The sequence below is a fragment of the Enoplosus armatus genome, chromosome 18 (assembly GCF_043641665.1).
Source record: "Enoplosus armatus isolate fEnoArm2 chromosome 18, fEnoArm2.hap1, whole genome shotgun sequence".
Lineage (NCBI taxonomy): Eukaryota > Metazoa > Chordata > Actinopteri > Centrarchiformes > Enoplosidae > Enoplosus > Enoplosus armatus.
The window spans coordinates 3,034,026-3,052,807 of NC_092197.1; the positions used below are offsets into that span (position 1 = coordinate 3,034,026).

Sequence of the window (18,782 nt, forward strand, 5' to 3'; positions counted from 1 at the left end):
AAGGTTAGCTAACTTAGCTATAAGGCATGGATCTGGGTTGGTTAGCTTGGTTAGTAACTTGCAAACAGTAAACTGGTTAGTATGCAGGCACGAGCAACAGGCTGCAGACTGCCTTCACTTAAAGGCCTTTATTACTGTCATTAAATAACAGCGACTTTCTGTAAACTCCATATAGAACAAGAATTTATACTTTGTGCAATCAATATCATTTTCCGCCCTGGTGGGATCTCTTGCACATTTTTTCATAATTTTATAAAGCAAACAATCGAGGGTCAATAATAGAAATAATAAATAATGTCGCAGTCATGTTTATTAGTTTACTATCTTGCCTCTGACTGCACTGTCAAAGGTCAGCCACACACACACACAGACTGCTGCACAATATAATTAAATAACATTAATATCTTTATCACATAAATCATGAGCTGTAAGAGAAGGGGAGGTGCTTTGAGCTGTAAGTGGTTTTTCATCAAACCTCCGTTACTTATGTGATAGCATTCGCGTCTAATTCGGCATAGCGAGGCTTTAAATTGGCGTTAGAGGGTCATGATGGAGAGATGGAAGTGATATAATGTGAGTGTGATGTAGAGAGAGGGGGAGAGACGCAGAGAGGGAGAGAGAGGGGGGATGGACTGTGGCCAATCATCGGCAAGGAGAATAACTAAAGAAGAGACACAGAAGAGATTTCATAAAGCCAGTCTCCCTCCACAGGCCTGAAACACGAGCAAGTCTCAGAGGATGAGAAGCCGGATATGAAGAAAGAGGTGATGAAGAGCAGCCAGGTGGTTTAGCCCGCGTCTTCCTTTTATTCATTAGTCCGGGTCATTTCATAGATGCGCGAGCGGGAGGTACAGGCCATCAGCGAGGTTTAGGTTATAGCCCGAGACACCTTCTGTCCTAAACATGATGTCAGGATCCAAGATCCCACAATAGCGGAGGCTGAGGAGGAACCGGATTCACGGGACGCATGAATTAAACAATCACCGACACCTCACGCCCCCCCCCCCCCTCCGCCCCCCTTAATGTGCTCAAACGGAGGTGTGTGGAGGAGAGAGCGATTTGAGCCCGCAGCCGATGCCCGGAGAAAACAGCAGCCTGTGTGCAGGCAGCTGTGGACGACAGGAAGGTGGTACCCAAGTGTCGGTGTTTATTATCTGGGATCTGGCTCCGGAGGCGCGTCGCTGAGGTATGGGCTGCGCTCCCAGTATCCACGTCTCTCAGAGCGGGGTGATCTACTGCCGAGACTCAGACGAATCCAACTCCCCCCACCAGACCACCACCATCTCTCAGGGCACCGCGGCCACGCTGCACGGGCTCTTCATCAAGACCGATGCGGCCGAGACCATCCCGTCCGTCATCACCTACCAGAACCGGCACTCGCGCAACAACTCGTACCGGGATCGCAAGGAGAACAGCGGAGGACACATCCGCATCGAGGCCGAGACGCAGACCAGCCACACCAGCGTCAAGGTACGGTACAGTGGGGCGCGTTTAGATGAACCAAACACGGTGTGCTGGCACGGTCACAGCATCATCACCGGGTCGTGAGTGAAGCTCACACGTGAGGAGGCCGTTTGTTTGTTTGTTACCGGAGGAGGCCCAAGCCTTTAATTACAGATCTGTAATGACTACAGTTCATTCAGTCTCCTCACATTCACTGCCTTATCAATACCTCCCTGTAGCCAGCCATCAGTGTGTGACAGTGATGATAATTTAATGTATTACTGTAATATGGACGGTGGACATTCATTATTACTGTGGTGCTCACATCACAAAGATGCATTTAAGATGGGCTAACATAATTAATAATTTATTCATAAAAATGCCATGCAGTTAGTCATCGATCTGACTTATTTCACTGTAAATAATGCAACAGATGCATGTTCCTGGCAAGATTTTGCAATTTCACTTTCTAAAGAGGTAAAAAAGGTAACACTTTACTTTGATTGCCCATATATAGCACGTATAAGCAATATATTAATAGTTAATAAATGGTAATAAATATAACACACAAATGTAGTTGCTAGCAGATATGATGAGGGCTACTGATGTGTGCTCACAGGAGGAGCTGTAATTTATTGATAAACACTTATTTCCGCGTAAAACTGCATTATAGTGTGTAATAAACCATAGGAGGGTTACAGTGAAGTATTTAAATAAAATAATTGTATAAAGGACGACTTTAACACTATAAGTGTTTCTGGAGTTTTGACCTCCTCAGACTGTTTCCCCTCTCCATGCACCCTGGAAGTACAATTGGTGAAATTGTCCCAGAAGTTCCTACTTTGCATTTCTCTCACTATCATCTCTGTCACGAGGCAGTGTAGTAAATGTGTGCTATAACAAAAGCTTGTTTCCTTACTATTGTTGATTATCTCCGTGTAAACCCGCGCAGCCTCTGGCAAAGGCTCCCGGAAACAGAATACATTGTCAAACGAGCAAAAATGCGCATCCAAGTGGTTAGTTCTTAAGCAACAAAGCATGGAGAGTGTGCCCCAAAGTCAAAGGATCATCTGTGGATTGACAACTTGTGTTCATCTCTTTAATTCAGTGAACTCCACTGGACAGTCAGCAACAATGCTTTTATATGACGTCCTGAAGTTTGCCTCAAGCTAAAAGTTAACAAACTGGAAGACATTGTCTGATTTGGCATGGGAACTATTAAGCTATTAACCTAATACACTAAATCATTAAGCCTTAAAGTGAACAATAAGTTTACTTTCATTCATAATGGGAGCTGCTGCATATAAATAGCTTTAAACTTGAAGTAAGTTAATGAGCTATGAAGCAAAAATCAAGTTGTTAAAATAATAAAAAATACAAATCTTAACTAAAGGTGCCCTTACTCGCTTTTCCCAAAACTTTCAACCACATCTCAAGGTCTTCCTCAGTGGAAGAAGTTTGTGACGACAGATGAGCTGTAAGTCAAGAAAAGGTCAAGAATGAACTTCAACATAAACATCAAGTACATTTTTATTCAGTAGCTCATTACATTGACATGGGAGATGCTCTTTAACTTAATAAACCAAATTAATAAGTATTAATAAGTTAGAGAGAATGGCACAGACTTGTCTGGCTTGCTGAGCAGTTTTCAGTGTTTGGGGAATCTTAAGCTCAGAAGTATAAAGATCATAAACTTGTGCACTTGTGTACATCTTCTTGTCATGGGGGAGCATGTGAACAGATACTGTCTCATATTTATGATCGAACCCCAGAGGATATAGCTGTGTTTTGTTAAGAAGTAGTGTAGCAGATGATCATGTCATCAGACCCTCAGAATAGATTAACCCCTGCAGGCCTGCATGAGATTTGGACAAAATATAATTCTATGATTATTACCTTTTTATGAGATTTCATTTTGGCAAACTATACTTTTGAACCTTTTGGTATAAAAACATTCATTAGTCATTATTTGACATTTGTGGAGTTTTTATTCTTTATATTGTGTAATTGATATAATTCTGGACTGAGCTTTCAGCCTTTAAAGAGGTTCTAACAGTCCCATGCTCTTTAATTCTCACATTTCATTCAATTTTGGCAAATATCTTTCTCCTTTGATCCCAATATGGAAGAAAATTGGCACAATATGAGTCACTGGATTGAATAAAGATATTTAGTCACTCTAACAGGATGCTTCTCATCAGCAGCTGAAATCATGGAACACGTTGCAACGGTGTAATAATATTTATTAACGCTATTACGCTATAATAATTATTCATTTAGGTCCAGCAATTTTGATTAAGATTTGTGTCATTAGTTTAGGGTGGCACAGATAGTGTGTGTGTGTGTGTGTGCTAGTTTGTCAGCTGTTTCCTCCCTCAGTTCCCTTCTATCGCTGAGACTGAGAGAGGATCAATGATACCATTTATTATTAAAACCATCTGCCTCTCCCTGCAGGATCTTGATAATCTGCCGGTGTTGATCACGCTCCCATTTGTGTGTGTGTGTGTGTGTGTGTGTGTGTGTGCATGTTTATATACACAAGTCATTTGTTTACCCCTCTGGTCAGTGCGGCAGGGGTGTGAACAGTCACATGTGAAGGAGCTGATGCTGGTGGCCCGTACAGAGATCCCTCCAGGGCCTCTTACACAGAACATACAGGCGAGAGCATGAATGAGGACTTTCTCAGCAGCGTCCGAAGCACCTCTAGACATCCGAGAGTTCAGCCATCACCAACAATACAGGTTCTGTGTTGTGAAAAAGAAATGAACACCATGACAAACAAATGAACACAGTTCTTCTAACCTGACAATAGCTTTGTAGAAAGTGTCTTTATAGGCTTTTTCTTTATTTGTTTATTTTTGCGCACAAACTGAAAATTGTTGAGAAAACAAATAGAATGATAACACAAACAGTACAGCATGACAAGTGACAAAATACAGTACAGTACACTTCCCATGATAATGAGAAACTTAAGTTCATCAAAATCTGGTTTGAGATGCAGTCTATATGAACAAGTTAACAGATGTTAACAGGTAGTCAGACATAACAATAGCGAACTCCTGAAGAACACAATGTTGATTCTAGCACATACGTTTTGAAAGGAAAACAGGCATTCAGATATTATAGCCATTAGTCCTTGTAACTCTGCAGGTTTTAATTTTAATTTACACAATACAGTTACTGTATATGTGCAGTATATGACAAAGCTGAGTACGCAAAGCCTTTGTGACGTCTCTAAAACAAGGCCAGAGCAGTTCAGGCTTCACTTTCTCTTATATTATTGGTGGTAGTTAGTGGTACAATTAGTGGCATGACGATGTCACTACTAAGCTGAAGTTTTTCACACTAAAGGAGGAGTTCATTTCAGAAATGCTCTCCAGAGTGAACACGTTTGAATCCTGCTTTTGAGCTTTTGGAAAACATTGGTGCACATGTCTTCTCACATGGATTGTAATGCTGTAATGTGAGGACAGCTTTCTGTTGTTTCTAACCCTCTCTGTGCGCATCACTTTAAATGTCCAAAATCCTGCCCAGTCAGAGGTGGGCGGGACCTCAGCCTTACAAGGCACACCTGAACTGCTAAGAGGCCTGGCTCAGGCCTTTGTTTGGTGGGGCATGCTTCAGAATCTGCTGTCAGGGTTTAATAGTAAACAGTCTCTTCATGTTGTCTGTAAATGGATGCATTTTGCGTGTAAGTTATAATTAATTGTCATCATTATTGATTAATTGAATTACCAATTACTGAATTAGTGTTGCCTGCTATTTCTGATTTATTTGACCTTTTTCAATCAATTATTGTTTTCATTTAGTTTTGTAGCTGCAAAGTCGTCTGTAACAGTCATCAAAGTAAAGAGAAGTGACTCTCCTTGAAAAAGAAATGGTCATCAGGCTTTAACTGGTGGATTACAGTTTGATCAGCATCTCGGAGCAGCAGCTCAGTGACAACAGTTAAAGCGTTTATGAAATTAAGTTAAAGCGCCAGAGCGTTCATGACTAAGAAGAGATTTTACCAGTTTTGCATTTTTTTAGCGAGTGTGGCTGGAGATCTTCATCTCAAAGCACTAATGTGGATGCACATTGTTTTAAACAACGTTTTCCGTTTCAGCCGTCTTAAGTGTGGACATAGTGTGAGCTCGGATGTAAGAGGGGGTGTGTTAGTGCAGGAAAATCATCCAGGCTGTGAAGTGGAAAATAGTTTGAATGTTGGACTGTGACGACTGTTTACATGCAAAGAAGTTCCTGTAGGTGTGTGTTTACATGCATGTTATCTCACTGGAGCATAGTCTGAATTCTTATTGTGCACAGTGGATTTGATGTTGAAAATGGAAATCTGATCGTCTACATACTTTACTGTACATAAAGCCCTGATTTGAAATTTCCGCCTTCTAAGGACCAATTCAGATGCTGCAGGATTTGGGGGGAATTCCAAACCAAAATCGAGTTGCATAAAAGAATATTGACAGAGTATGGATACTCATTCAAAAAGGAGTCATAAGTGTGTGTAACCACAAATGTCAACAAAGTCTAGGACACATTGTCTGAGAGCCATCAATGTTGTGTCAATCCGTCCAGTAGATGTTGAGAGATTTCACTGGATATGTGGAACATTTGACCTGCTGGTGGCACTAAATGAAAAGGCAGTAGGATTCATACTCTGGGAACGATTCATGTCTGCATCCAATGAAATGCCAATAGTTGTTGAGATATTTAAGTGCGGTTGGAACGACCGACCGACATTGTCATCTCTAGAGCCACGCTGCCAGCATGACTAAAAATGAACTATTAACAATAAACTATGTAATGGAGACGCTGTTTCTTAATTACCATATAATTGGTATGTCTTTACTGCAGTGGAACTTCGAGTGGAGAGGGTCAGTCACCGTTGATGGATTATCAGGCTAAACACAACTGCGCATTATCTCATAAAGTTAGAGTAGAAATTGTTGGAATAGGAGCTCATTTGCACAAGAATTTTGAATTATTTTCAACAGTAAATCTTTAAAAAAAAAAGGGGGATTTAATCAACTACTGTTACTGTGTACAGTAATGGCCTCTACAGTGTGCTATTATTGGATGCTTGAGCATCAAATCTGAAGGTTGCAGCCAAGAAACATGCTCACGTGACGAAGTTAACCCACATCAAAATATCAGTTGATCAGTGTGAGCTTATCATGACTTCACACTGTGGAAAGAAGTCTGAGGGAAGATAACCGTGGCAGTGTGCAGACTGAGGCTGACCTCAAGCCCATGTAGGCGCTACAGATGGCCACCTCCACTGCAGATAAGATGAGGCCTTGTTGCAAGGACTGTGATTCACGTAAACACAGAGGCGTGCTGTTAACAGTGATGAGTAATATAATACGATGACAGCCGGCTGCTCTGTATTTATCTGGCAATATATAAAATATATCAAATAACATTTCACTGTGGTTCAGATACAGATGAAAGTGACATAATTCATAGGATCAGAAGATTTAGACCTGCACTGAAGGCCACAATAACGTCATTCTGTATCATTTCTGATTTCTAAACAGCCTGAGTTTCAAAGTAAGAGTCACTCACAAGGTTAAGCCTCGATGTACAACCAGTACACCCCTCTTTGTCGCTTAATCAAAAATGATTAGACGTTGGCCTTTTAGTGTAAACAACTCTTTCTGTTCTCCAGCCATAACGTAAACTAACTTGTCATCTTTAACATGGTTGTAAACAGTGAAAACACCTTCAAAAGAATACATTAAACATACCATAACCTTGTTAAGTTTATTGCATTCTGAAGACTAAACTGCTCCATTAAATGTGCAATGAAATGGTGGAGAAAGCCTCCACAATGAAAGCTATGTTTGATCTGTCTCATAACAATGTGTATACAGTATATGCAATGACATGATGTATCGGGGCCCCGGTAGGTAATTAAGGGTTTATTTATACACCACCTTTCAAAGCCAACGTTAAAAAGTGCTTCACAAAAACAAGGATGATAGAATTAGCAGAAATGACTCAAAGAGGAAGGCAGCACCACAAGGAACGCTTTATAAAGGTAGTTGAAGCTCTAAGTCCGAGTTTGTCAAACCAGAGGTGCGAAAGAGGTGAAGTGGGGGTGCAGAGTGAGAGACGTGAGGTGTAGGTGCTGCTTGAAAACAGCTCATGAAACATGCTCATGAAAACAATGGAAAGTTAGATGTTGTCTTCCACCCTTTGTTGTTCTTCACATCCATCAGACGTTCTTCTACCGTCCACCGTAACTCTCACAGGCTCTTGTCTGCGTACTCTTTCCTAAATCTTCCTTCACATATTTCCCCTTCCTGTATTTCCATGAGGATTTTGTCACCTCCTTTAAGAGACGGTGTCGTGTGACAACTTCACCCAACACTTCCTCCATCAACTTCTAACTCCACTGACTGATCTCTCTCCAAATTGTTCTCTCGGCAACGATTCCTGCGCTGTTCCCATTTCTACCGCCTTCCTTCCTGTTCTGTTTCACATCTGGATGTGTCGTCCTGAAGTAAAACAGAATTACTCATTTTCTCATGAAGCCAACCCTCAATCCCTTGGTCATTTCTGGAGTCTGTGCTTCTTATTATCACCGAAGCACTCAACAATGCTTCAGTCCCCTCAGTCTTTTGCACCAGATGCTCCTTGTCTTTCCTAACTGACTCGGTGGGTCTCCTGTTCAGGGTTCTCCTTGGGTCGTCTCTTACTTGATTGACCTAATTTCTTTGCCCCGTTAGACCTCACCATGATCGCCGACAACATGAAAGTGATTCCTGCCCAGACGTCCAAGAATCTCTTTGTACTTTGAGACAAACAGCTGTGATGTGAAGTCCACATCAGCTGTGGTCAACAAGGTACCTTTGTAGATAAACGAACTGTATCCTTAGGCTTCTTCAGCACTTTCAGTTCCATCCAGCCTCTCCTGCTCAGGGTTATACTCTCTACATTTTGCAGAGCAACCTAATAGAGGCCCCCCAAACTGTAATATGTTCCTCTAGTTCCTCTAGAGCAGCACAAAGTCTTTCAGGAGGCCATCATTTGTCAGTACCTGCCAAAACCGTTAAAAAATCACAGAAATAAAAGTGTTTTCTGATCTTCCACCTCTACGATTAAGGTATGGTTAGGGTTAGTAACAAAAACAACTTGCTTTGGGTTAAAATACTTGGTTGAGGTTAGGAAACGATCTCCCATTTCAAAGTCTGATGTTTTGTTGACCCAACCAACCACCTCCACCCACCTCCATCTGCAGGCTCTTTGTGGCTCTTTAACAATCTCACACGACCTCCTTTTGCTCCTGAAGAGTCATAATTCATATGTTAGAGGGCTCGGCCACTCGAGCGTAAACATGTGACAGTCTCCAAATGAAGATTCAGCCCAACTTCTGATCTTGGATAAAAATCTATCTTACCAATAATAAGGTACCCCCAGTCCCAGTCCCAGTATAACACAGTCCTGATGAAGCAGATTGAGTTTGCCTGGATGTGAGGTTGTGTGTGTTGACGAGATAAAGGGAGTATGAAGGGAATATTATTCTGTGTTTACTGGCATTTTTTAATGCTATAACAAATATTCATTCCTTTAAAAAAAGGCATTGCATTTTTATGCCACACTACACACCCAAGAGGTGGACAAAATAACATGAACACTACATTAAAAAGGACTTAGAAGTGACTAAATCCCCATTACTGCCAAGAATTTGGAATTAGGTTACATGCCAGTTACCAATATTTGTAAACCTTCTATATCTTATACAGCAGTGGTTCCCACCCTTTTTGGCTTGTGACCACTTCAAGTGAAGCAATGTCTGCTTCATTTGTTTACTAGTTGTGTCCAGTTCATCCAAACAGTGACCTTTTTGCCTTGTTTTGTCTAAATAGGTTTTAGAGGTAAAAATGTCTGGTCATTCACAAGAAAAAAAGGAAAGTCTGAAAATTAAACATAATTTGGTGCAGCATAAATATGTTTATTTCTGCTTTTCTATCCTCTTAAATATCTTGCGACCGCTCAGATGTGTCTTGTGACCCCTTGTGAGGGTCCTGACCTGTCCCGTTACCTAGAACAACAGCTCTTGGTGACGTTAGTGGTTGGTAGTGGCTAGTTGAGACTGGATGTGGGTTGAAGTGTGTCTACCTTTAACCCTAATTACCACTGACTAATAATACTGATGTGTGGTTGACTCACCCACTCCTGTCTACCTCACTGTTTTAGTCACACAGCTACATACAGCTTCTGAATGACTGAGAAGAGTTTGTGGGTAGCATTCATTATTATCGTGCCTCTAGGAGAATTAACGAAATCCCCTTCCCCCTTCTTTCTTTATCTCTCCTCTCTGTTTTTTGTGGACACCTCAGAGATGTTTTTCTTCAGCTGGAAAGAGACCTTAATCTCCCCTGTGGGTTATGAGTGTGTGTTCACAGCAAAAACCACATTCTAACAACGACCTTTCAACGTGAAAAATGACTCACCAACGCAGAATTTGCTAAAAAATAACTGGATATCTGAAGGTTAATTCCCGAGCACGAGGCACAGAGCTAATGTGGTGTCCACTGTGATACGGTATGATATGGTACACCGCTGATTCATTGCGCGTTTGAAGTGTGGTGTAAGCATGTGTGTGCATGCGTATGCTCAAAGGATGCACATGTAGCTGAGTTGCTTATTCACGCCAGAGTGACGCATGGGGTTAAGAAGCCTGCGCGTACACACACAGGCAGCACAGAATGTGATGCTCCTGCAGTGGGATTATGCAAGTAAACCTGTGAGTTCAATCTGTGGCTGGCTGCTAATACCTTCTAAAGATGTTTGCAGTGGACAGCTCCACTCTGGGCTGCTAACGCTGCATGTAAATATCCATGTCTACAGCGTAGGAGAGGCAATAAGGAAATCTGCAGTAAGATACAGATAGTACAGAAGAAGTACAGATAATTGCTGTTTTTACTCCAGACTCCAGACTTGTAAGAGGACATACTTGTCTTACTGCTCTCTGGACTCTCAGAGCCGAAAGAGGGAGGTGAGAAAGAAGATTAAAGGTGGTGAAGTGACAGACAAAAAAACAATATGCCAATATGCTCCTGGACATCAATGGTAAAATGGTAAGAAGTGTTCCCAGCTCTTTTGTGTGTTGTGTTATTTTGTGTTTTATGTGGTCAGTTTGTGATGGTGATTCTCATCTGTTGCCTGCAGGTTTCAGCTACAGAAGAATGTGTAGGACCTATGAGATTGACTCAAGAGCCAATTCAGGTAAGAGCATGACAAAAAACATCTGGAGTCATGTTGCTTTTGTCGTGTTTGAAAGATGTATCCTGTTTTTTTGTTGTCTGTACAATAACTTGGATTATGTTTGAGAACTGGGTTTGACCATGTTGAGTTTCCTTTTTATGATTGTAGGGCTGCAACTAACAATTATTTTCATTATTGATTTGCCTGCTTATTTTTAATCGTTTAGTCTGTGAAATGTCAAAGAACTGCCAAAAGCCCATCACAGCTTCTCAGAGCTGAAGTTGACATCTTCAGGTGTCTTGTTTTGTTGCACCAAAAGTCCAAATGCAACTCGCCTACTAATCTCCAGTTGTTTATACACCACTTGTTTATGCCATTTAAACTGGTTTATTTGTACTCTCGTGCTATGTTCGGGTCACAGTGGGATTTTTTGAAAATATGATCTTTCTACTGGGAAAACCAGTCACATCAGCTTCCAAGTGGTAACTGAGCTTGAAGTATGTTGGACATGGTTTTGCTAACCTAAGTATTTTCCACCTCCCATCTTGAACTACAGGAGAATATTTACATAAGCTAATGATACAATCTCAAAGGAGAGGTTCACTATTTATTTTATGTCTGCCTTAAAACAATTGTCAGGTGCCCACATGAGCGTTGAAACAGGTTTTTCTTGATTTAATCCCTCCTCCTGTTACTTACTGTTACCATACTGGTCTTTAAGGGATCCTTTCATAATGTGATTCCAGTGTAATTGATGGGGGACAAAATCCACTTCTTCTTCTTCAGTCAGTCCTGCTGGGATCTCATCTTGCCCGTGAAGAACTTGGGAGTATTGCAAGGTTAGGTAGGGCTGAGTCAGGGATTGTCTGTGCTCATCCTCTGGTTAGGGATTAGGCCGTGTGCTAGTCAGATTTATCCTTATGTAACGAAGAAACTAAGAGTTCCTGGAGGTTACCAGCTGGTCTGAGATGCAGGTACCACAAAGCATTCCTCGGTTCTGGCAGATCCTTCCTCAGGAATCAGCTGCTTTTATTAGGTGCTTGTTTATTGCTTTGATTTAATTTGCTTCGGTTTGAGCTGCGCTGGTTCAAGCAATCTCCGAGGGTTTCTGAGTTCAGCTCCGTTCCTACTCCAGTGCAGTGATGTGAGAGGCCTGGCATGCCACTCATGTTCATGCTGAGTATCCTGCTATAACTATCCCTTCGCCCTCCTCCTCCTCCTCCTTATTCATCGTGCCAAATAACATCGCACCAGGAATCTGTGGCAGCGTGCAGGCAGGTGGACGGACCAGGGGCTTTATTAAAAAGCCTTCCAAGACCTCATCTAATGCCCCATAAAACCCTTAAACTGCTCTCCCAAAAGCAGCCCACTAAAGTTGTACCTCCAGCCTTCTGCTGGATCCATGACCCATCCCGCCCCTGTCCTGCTTCACTCCTTCCACAAGAACAGAGATGAAGAGAGAGAGATAAAGTGCTCTGCAGGAGAGAGTTATATACAGCGAGTTTTCCTTGACATTTAATGTTACTGCCTCGCAGCCCTGGAGAGTCTCAGCCTCTCCAGATACCTCCTCCTTCAGCTTATCTAAGGATTCATGTTCACTCATTACACAGATAAGTGACAGTAAAGTACCACACATGTTGTATGTTGTTATATTTTCCATACATACAGCTGCAGGATATATATACGTTTATATCTTGTTGAAAAGTCTGCTACTTTAACCTTTCACCCACTGTGTTTCCTGCAGGATGCTGGCACTATATAGAACTGTCACTGCCTGCCAGTACTAAGAAAAGTGAATTTAAACATGTGATTTAGTGAAATTCATACAGACAAACGGCACTGCTGCCATATATATGTAAAGACAACCTGAGAGCTCCAGCAGTGCCTCCCTGACATCTACTGTACACAAATTAAGGTCAATGAGCTCATACTTATATATACATATTGAATTCATATTTTATACAAAGTGCCCTGAAGGTATGTGTTGCATAACGGCATAAAAACGCAGGATCTCAACGGCCCTCCTTCATATACTATCTGATACGCTCCCACACAGATAAAGTGCTCAAAGCTAGTTAGCCCCATGACACCTCTCTGTGTTTGGGAATCTCCCAACGTTAGATGGCATCTGACCTGGTTGTGCAAACATGGCGGATTAACCTCTGAACTCCCTGAAAATGCGAGTCAGCTCGCAGCAGCCGTCAGGGATCAGTCTCTGTGCCAGGTGAACACTGTACAGCTGTACAGGGTTTTCATACAAACCACGCAGCCAATAAGACTGTTAGTTTAGCTCAACACACGTATGTTGAAATTTAAATTATAATGCTGTAACCAGGTAATTGCATACACATACATTCATTGGTGTACCATTAGCAGTGAGGTACATTCAAGGAAGCGTGTGTCTAAGACAGATATGACGGCGTGCAGATGTGTTTGAGTGTGTGTGTGTGTGTGTGTACATCAGACCGGGGTATTAAGACCAGCAGCGCCTCCCACCAGGCCCATCGTTAGTGACATATATTTGGGTGGCAGGTCAGAGATCTGTGCAGCCGGCGTTGTCCCAGGGTCGACTGGGTACTCTGTGTGTGGAATTTCACATGTTAGCACCATGGTTACACAAAGCAGTGCCATGGTTACACAAGCCGGCACAGGATCAAAGACTGTGGACCTTTCACAGGCACTCACCAATACTAGCTCATTTTCTCCATCTGTCCTCTTTTACATCTTCTTCTTCTGCCGTTCTCACCTGTTCTTTTCCATATTTTTATCTCCACGTGTGAAGGACTGATGTCACACTATGAAACGATGAACTACTCTCTTCCTGGTTCTAAAACTATACAGGAAGTCGTGACTTTTGGGCTCTTCTACTTTTTTTCAGCCACTCACTCATTCTCTTCTCCCTCTCTCTCTGCTGCACCTCCATGCACTCCCTCTGTCACTCTATCCTTTGTTGTCCTTAGAGGGAGTCAGGAGGTGATGCTGCTGCGAGGCAGAGCTGAGTACTGTTGGTTCTGGCAGCAGCCCAGCTGTGTGTGTCTGTGTGTGTGTGTGTGTGTGTGTGCGTGCGTGCGTGAGAGCATGTGTGTCTCTTACAGTGTGTTGTATTTCCTCATCACTGTAACAAAGGTGGCTGGTGTGCATTCGTGGTCAAAACACAGTGTGGCATCAAAAACATGAGTCCGCGCTCTGCAGGCTTCAAGTCTGTTTGTGTGAAACTCGGCTTTCGTTAGTAATTATGTGCGGCTCAGTTTGTACTGAAGGAATACTTGACTGGGAAGACATGACGTTTACATGATGTGGTCTGTTTAGCCCAGGTGTTTTATCCAGTCCTGTTCAGGGTTAGAGAGGGGGCTGAAGTCTATCCCAGCATGCAATTAGCAAAAAGCATAGAGGCACCCTGCACAGGTTTCCTCTTTCACAGAGGGGGAAAGCAGATGGATGAACACACTCACAATTATGGAAAGTTCTTCAAAATCTCCTGAGCTGTGTGTGTCATGAGACTACAGGAGGAAATCAAATAATACTCAGAGAGTGCTCGGAGAGAGTAAGATGCAGAGAGGAGAGGAGTATGAAAGGTACTGGTATTTTCTTTCATTGTGATTATTCAATGATCAAAAAAAGGGAGGTGGATGTTTAGGGGTAAATTTCTGATAGCTGCTATCACGTTGGAGGGTTTTGGGAATGAGCTCAATCTGAATTTTCCACGTCTTAAAGATGTTCAGCAGTTACACCAGTTACTGTATCATTCAGGCCCATAAATGTCAGTAACCTTGGTAGTCCTGTAACCTTGGTGTCATAAGTCTGGTTCTTGGATGTCTGCTTCTCCGGAGACTGTCCTGTCTGAGTAGTAAATGTAGTAAAGACCTACTAACACAGATATTCTATAATTATCACCGTAGTAGCAGCACAATCTCACCCAGGCGTCCATTCCTTCCCGTCTCCTCAGGTCCTGCTGGTGTTCGCCAAGGAGGACAGCCAAAGCGATGCCTTCTGGTGGGCCTGCGACCGCGCCGGGTTCAGGTGTAACATCGCACGGACGCCCGAGTCTGCCGTTGAGTGTTTCTTGGACAAGCACCATGAGATCGTAGTCATTGATGGACGCCACTCGCGCTACTTTGAGCCTGAAGCTGTATGCCGGTGAGCCTGAACCTGCTACTTCTGCTTTCACGTGTGTTGTCTGAGAGTTACATGAGAAGATTGATACCACACTAATGACGGTACTGTAAATATGAAACAGCTAGCCTGGCTCTGCCAAAAAAGGTAACAAAAACCACCTTCCAGCACCTTTTAAAGCCCCCATTAAAAACCACTTCTTGTCATTTTTATCCCTTTTTTTTGTACTGATTGATGACAAGATGTAACATGTTAGTTTGTGAGCTTTAGAGGTTCTGGTAGGTGGGTTTCGTCACCTTTGGATGGTGGTTTCCCCCTGTTTCCAGTCTTTATGCTAAGCTAAGATAACCAGCTGCTGGCTGGTAGCTTCATATTTACAGAACAGACATGAGAGTATCTATCTTTTCATCTAACTCTCAGCAAGAAAGTCCCAAAATGTGGCCCTGTTCCTTTAAGCATCAAATTGCACTGTGATTCCGTCAAGAACTTGAACTGGCACAGCAGCCTGGCTTCTTTTCTGTTGCTGTTTTCTAGACCAACATTCATGTTTGACATTAAACAAAGAGTTGGACAGGGCTTCATCTGCCAAAAGGGGTCAAAGCATTTCTATAACAAACACCATGTAATCCTTCACTTCAATCAAAAACAATCAGTCCTTTAATTATGAGTGTTATTATAAGTTTCTACCTAAAACCAGTAATATACAGGGATGTCCAGAGTGCAGTCTGTCTAGAAGTAGCTGTACTGTAAATAGCTCTGGGATAAAGGGGTGGAGGGCTTGTTGGCGCCATCTGGTGTTCTCTGGAGGCACCACAGACATCTGCAAGCTGAAGCTGCACATTCTTACTGTGCTGTAGTCTGTTGTAGCTGCTGTTCTTGGTTGAGTGTTTTGCTCTGAAAGGAAGCAGCAGTGGACACTGGATGTCACAATTCATAAGAGGCTATTGGAATAAAGTGACACTTGAGTCTGAACAACAAATTGTGAGTTTGTTTGTTGACATGAGAGCTGGATAGTGGCCCAGGGCACCCAAGAGTAGTACACATGCTTGAAGCTTGAAAAAGACGTTTTTGTTTTTTCTGTCTTGTCCATTTTTCCACAGAAAAAGCCCCTGGCCGCTTTTCAGAAATCTCTTTGATTGTAGAATAACCTCATTCTCTCCTCGTTCTTGCCAGGTGTTAGTCGAGTTCATACTGGCAATACTGGTCTGCTTGTCCCCTGCTACTCTGGCGTGCTTTTCCAGATGTATTTAAAAAGTCTTTTTAGTCCTATATTTTGCGTAAATGTGTACATCTTGGACGGTTTCCTCCTCTTCCCGCTGAGTCCCTCAAGAGTATTTCAGATTCCTTCTTTGTGAAATAAGGAACATTAAAGAACATTTAATCTCATTGATAAAATTTAATCTCTTGTAATGAAATTATAACCAATCCCTCTAATAACAGCTGGATGTTGTTCTTGTGCCTTTTGCGCATCTATGAACAGAGGACTTGTGTTCTGGCATTTGAATGTGGATCAAAGCGTTTAATGTGTCCCTCGGTTGTGTTAATGCCTGCGTGAATCCCTTCTGGGCATCATTACAAGGACATCTGTAAAGACATTGTATTTAACATCCTTGCTCTTCAGTTTTGGAGTTAAACGGGTGAAATAGTGCATATTCTTCATTATTTTTTCGCTAAGACTACATCTGTGTTTATTTCCGTCATGATTTCTCGGGCTGCAGTTATTGTTAGATACACTACTAGCCCATCCAAAGTTCTTGGAAACACTGAAAGCCACCACCATATATTTTGTAGAGTGATTTATTGTAAGTGCTTCATTATTTCCCCAAGTAAAGGAACAGATCCATTCGTCTCTCCTGTCTCCTGATTACCGCAGTTTGGCATCTGCTCCCTGTTGCTCCTTCACTCTTCTCCTCGTCACTGTTTTTTCTTTCCCCCTTGAAGGATCTCTGCCATCATATGTTCCCTCTGTTCCTCCTTTCGTCCTCCATCACTGTCTTCTGTCCTCCTCCGCCTCCGGGCCACTTTCCTGCCAGCGTTGTGGCTTTGTGGCCGAACCTCTGAAGCAGATGTTGTGTTTGGTGTTTCTGTGCAAAGCGCTGAAATGTTCTGCCCTTCTTATGTGGCAATGACATCATCCCCAATCTGCCCACATGTTTGTGTACCTGAGTCCAAGCCACTTCTCATGAGCTCAAAGTGTGGATGAAATGAACTCCTGTTGACACTCAGGCTGACTTTAAATCCGCATTTGTTTCATTTCCAGGTTGATCCGCGCCACAAAGCCCTCGGAAAACACAGTTATTCTAGCCGTTGTGCCACAAAAGTAAGTTTGGTTTCACCTTTTTGTGGGTTTTAATATCCTCTGTGTTGTAGGTGTTTTGTGTGTTTTTGCCTTAAAGTCAAATCTGAAGTATACATCCGTAACATTATCAGAAAACAAAACATAGGTTTTATTTATTCAGAGTTTAACACCATAAAATCTTTATTTATCTCAATGAGTTAATGCAAACTCAAAACCTCCTCAGTGGTACCTCTTGTCTTGATAAATTCAGTGTAATTATTCAGTGTAACATAATTTATGAAAATTTATGAAACTCAACACTTTCTCTAGACTTTTCACATTAAAAGTCTTGCAGTCTTCCCTTTTTATAGGTGGGCTTTTAATATGAAAAAAACACCAGAAAGAGTCGAGTTTTGTCGCATCACCAGAAATGGCTGGAATTTAATTAGATTATAAAAACACTATTTCTGTTAAAAAAGAGACTCTGTTGAGTATGTTTCTGTTGTACTGATGGAATCATTACTGTGGAAATTATAATTTATTATTATAATAAATGTACACTGAGCTGTTCGGCCTTAATTAGCAACCAGCCTTGATTTGTTTGTGCAGGTATTGGCACCCGCATTAATTTGATGTTAATTATTTGATCAGATTTGATTGACGGTGACCAAACAACCCACCAACTGATCCTGATTGGTGCATGGGGGTACATGACATCATCTTTTTTCCAACTGAGCCCCGCTCATTTCAAACCAGTGGGAAGAGCATAAAGAGAGAGGAAAAAATGAAATACAGAAATCTGTCATGTGAAATAACCAAAGCTGTTTGAAATAAAATACTGTGCTCATGTGGACTCCCATCACTCACAGTTAGAAGCTGAATGAGAAAATAAGTTTTCAGGGCCTTTTAAACAGCATAGTTTTCCATATAGATGTGGACCACTGCCAGCATGTTTCTGAAAAATGACTTCTTTTGCAGATGGTAATGATTCTTTTCTGTCATTGCGCAGACCGGCTGACCAGGACGAACCATCTGTTCTTCCTCTCCTTTGTGCTGGATTTAGCAGAGTACGTCTAACCACTTGCCTCAGCTTGTGACTGTGTGTTTATAACAGACTGAATGTGTTATCCTTGTTCCTGATATATGCGTTTTATTGGGCCTCTCAGAGACTTCAGATACTAAAATAGCAGCATGCTGCCAGTTTTGAAAGAGGCACTTATTGTCAGCGGCGTGTGATGGTGTGAAAATGACGTAGGAGGTAGCAAAACAAGTCGCTACTGAGTAAATCCTGACTCATTCAATTTTCCACTCCTCTCTCTCTCCTTCTCCTTCAAACACCACTTAACCTTGTTTGGCCTCCAGAGGTTTGTGGAGAACAGCAGTGTGTCAGCCTGCTATAATGAGCTCATACAGATTGAACATGGGGAGGTGCGCTGCCAGTTCAAACTCAGGTACAGCAGAGAGAAAAAACACCTTATGACGCACATACCATGCAGTCATACGCACATGCAGACTCATATACAGGGTGGTGGTACTGATAAGCTGCTGTGGCTTTATTCATCCACAGGGCTTGTAACTCTGTCTTCACTGCTTTGGAGCACTGTCAAGAGGCTGTGGAGATCACCAGTGAGGACCACATAATACAGGTAGGGATAATACACACATGTACCTACATGCTCATGCATACACGCAAAGTTTTTGTTTTAGGCAAGGCAGCTTTATTTACGTGACACATTTC

The 18,782-nt window shown here is 42.2% G+C and overlaps 1 protein-coding gene across 6 annotated transcripts in view; it reads left to right on the plus strand.

The window, feature by feature from the left end:
- Window positions 1-1,188: 1,188 nt before the first annotated feature.
- pde8b (phosphodiesterase 8B) overlaps window positions 1,189-18,782 on the plus strand; it is a 31,731-nt gene continuing 14,137 nt past the window's right edge. For 2 of the 6 annotated variants that reach the window (XM_070924089.1, XM_070924088.1), the window contains exons 1-6: window positions 10,624-10,674; window positions 14,600-14,790; window positions 17,027-17,086; window positions 18,054-18,111; window positions 18,407-18,495; window positions 18,612-18,690. In XM_070924089.1, coding sequence (XP_070780190.1) covers window positions 10,648-10,674; window positions 14,600-14,790; window positions 17,027-17,086; window positions 18,054-18,111; window positions 18,407-18,495; window positions 18,612-18,690 — 504 coding nt within the window. In that variant the 5' untranslated portion in view covers window positions 10,624-10,647. Of the gene's footprint in view, window positions 1,471-10,617; window positions 10,675-14,599; window positions 14,791-17,026; window positions 17,087-18,053; window positions 18,112-18,406; window positions 18,496-18,611; window positions 18,691-18,782 lie in introns of those variants that run through there. The other 4 variants (XM_070924085.1, XM_070924086.1, XM_070924084.1 and 1 more) reach the window with 3 other exon arrangements.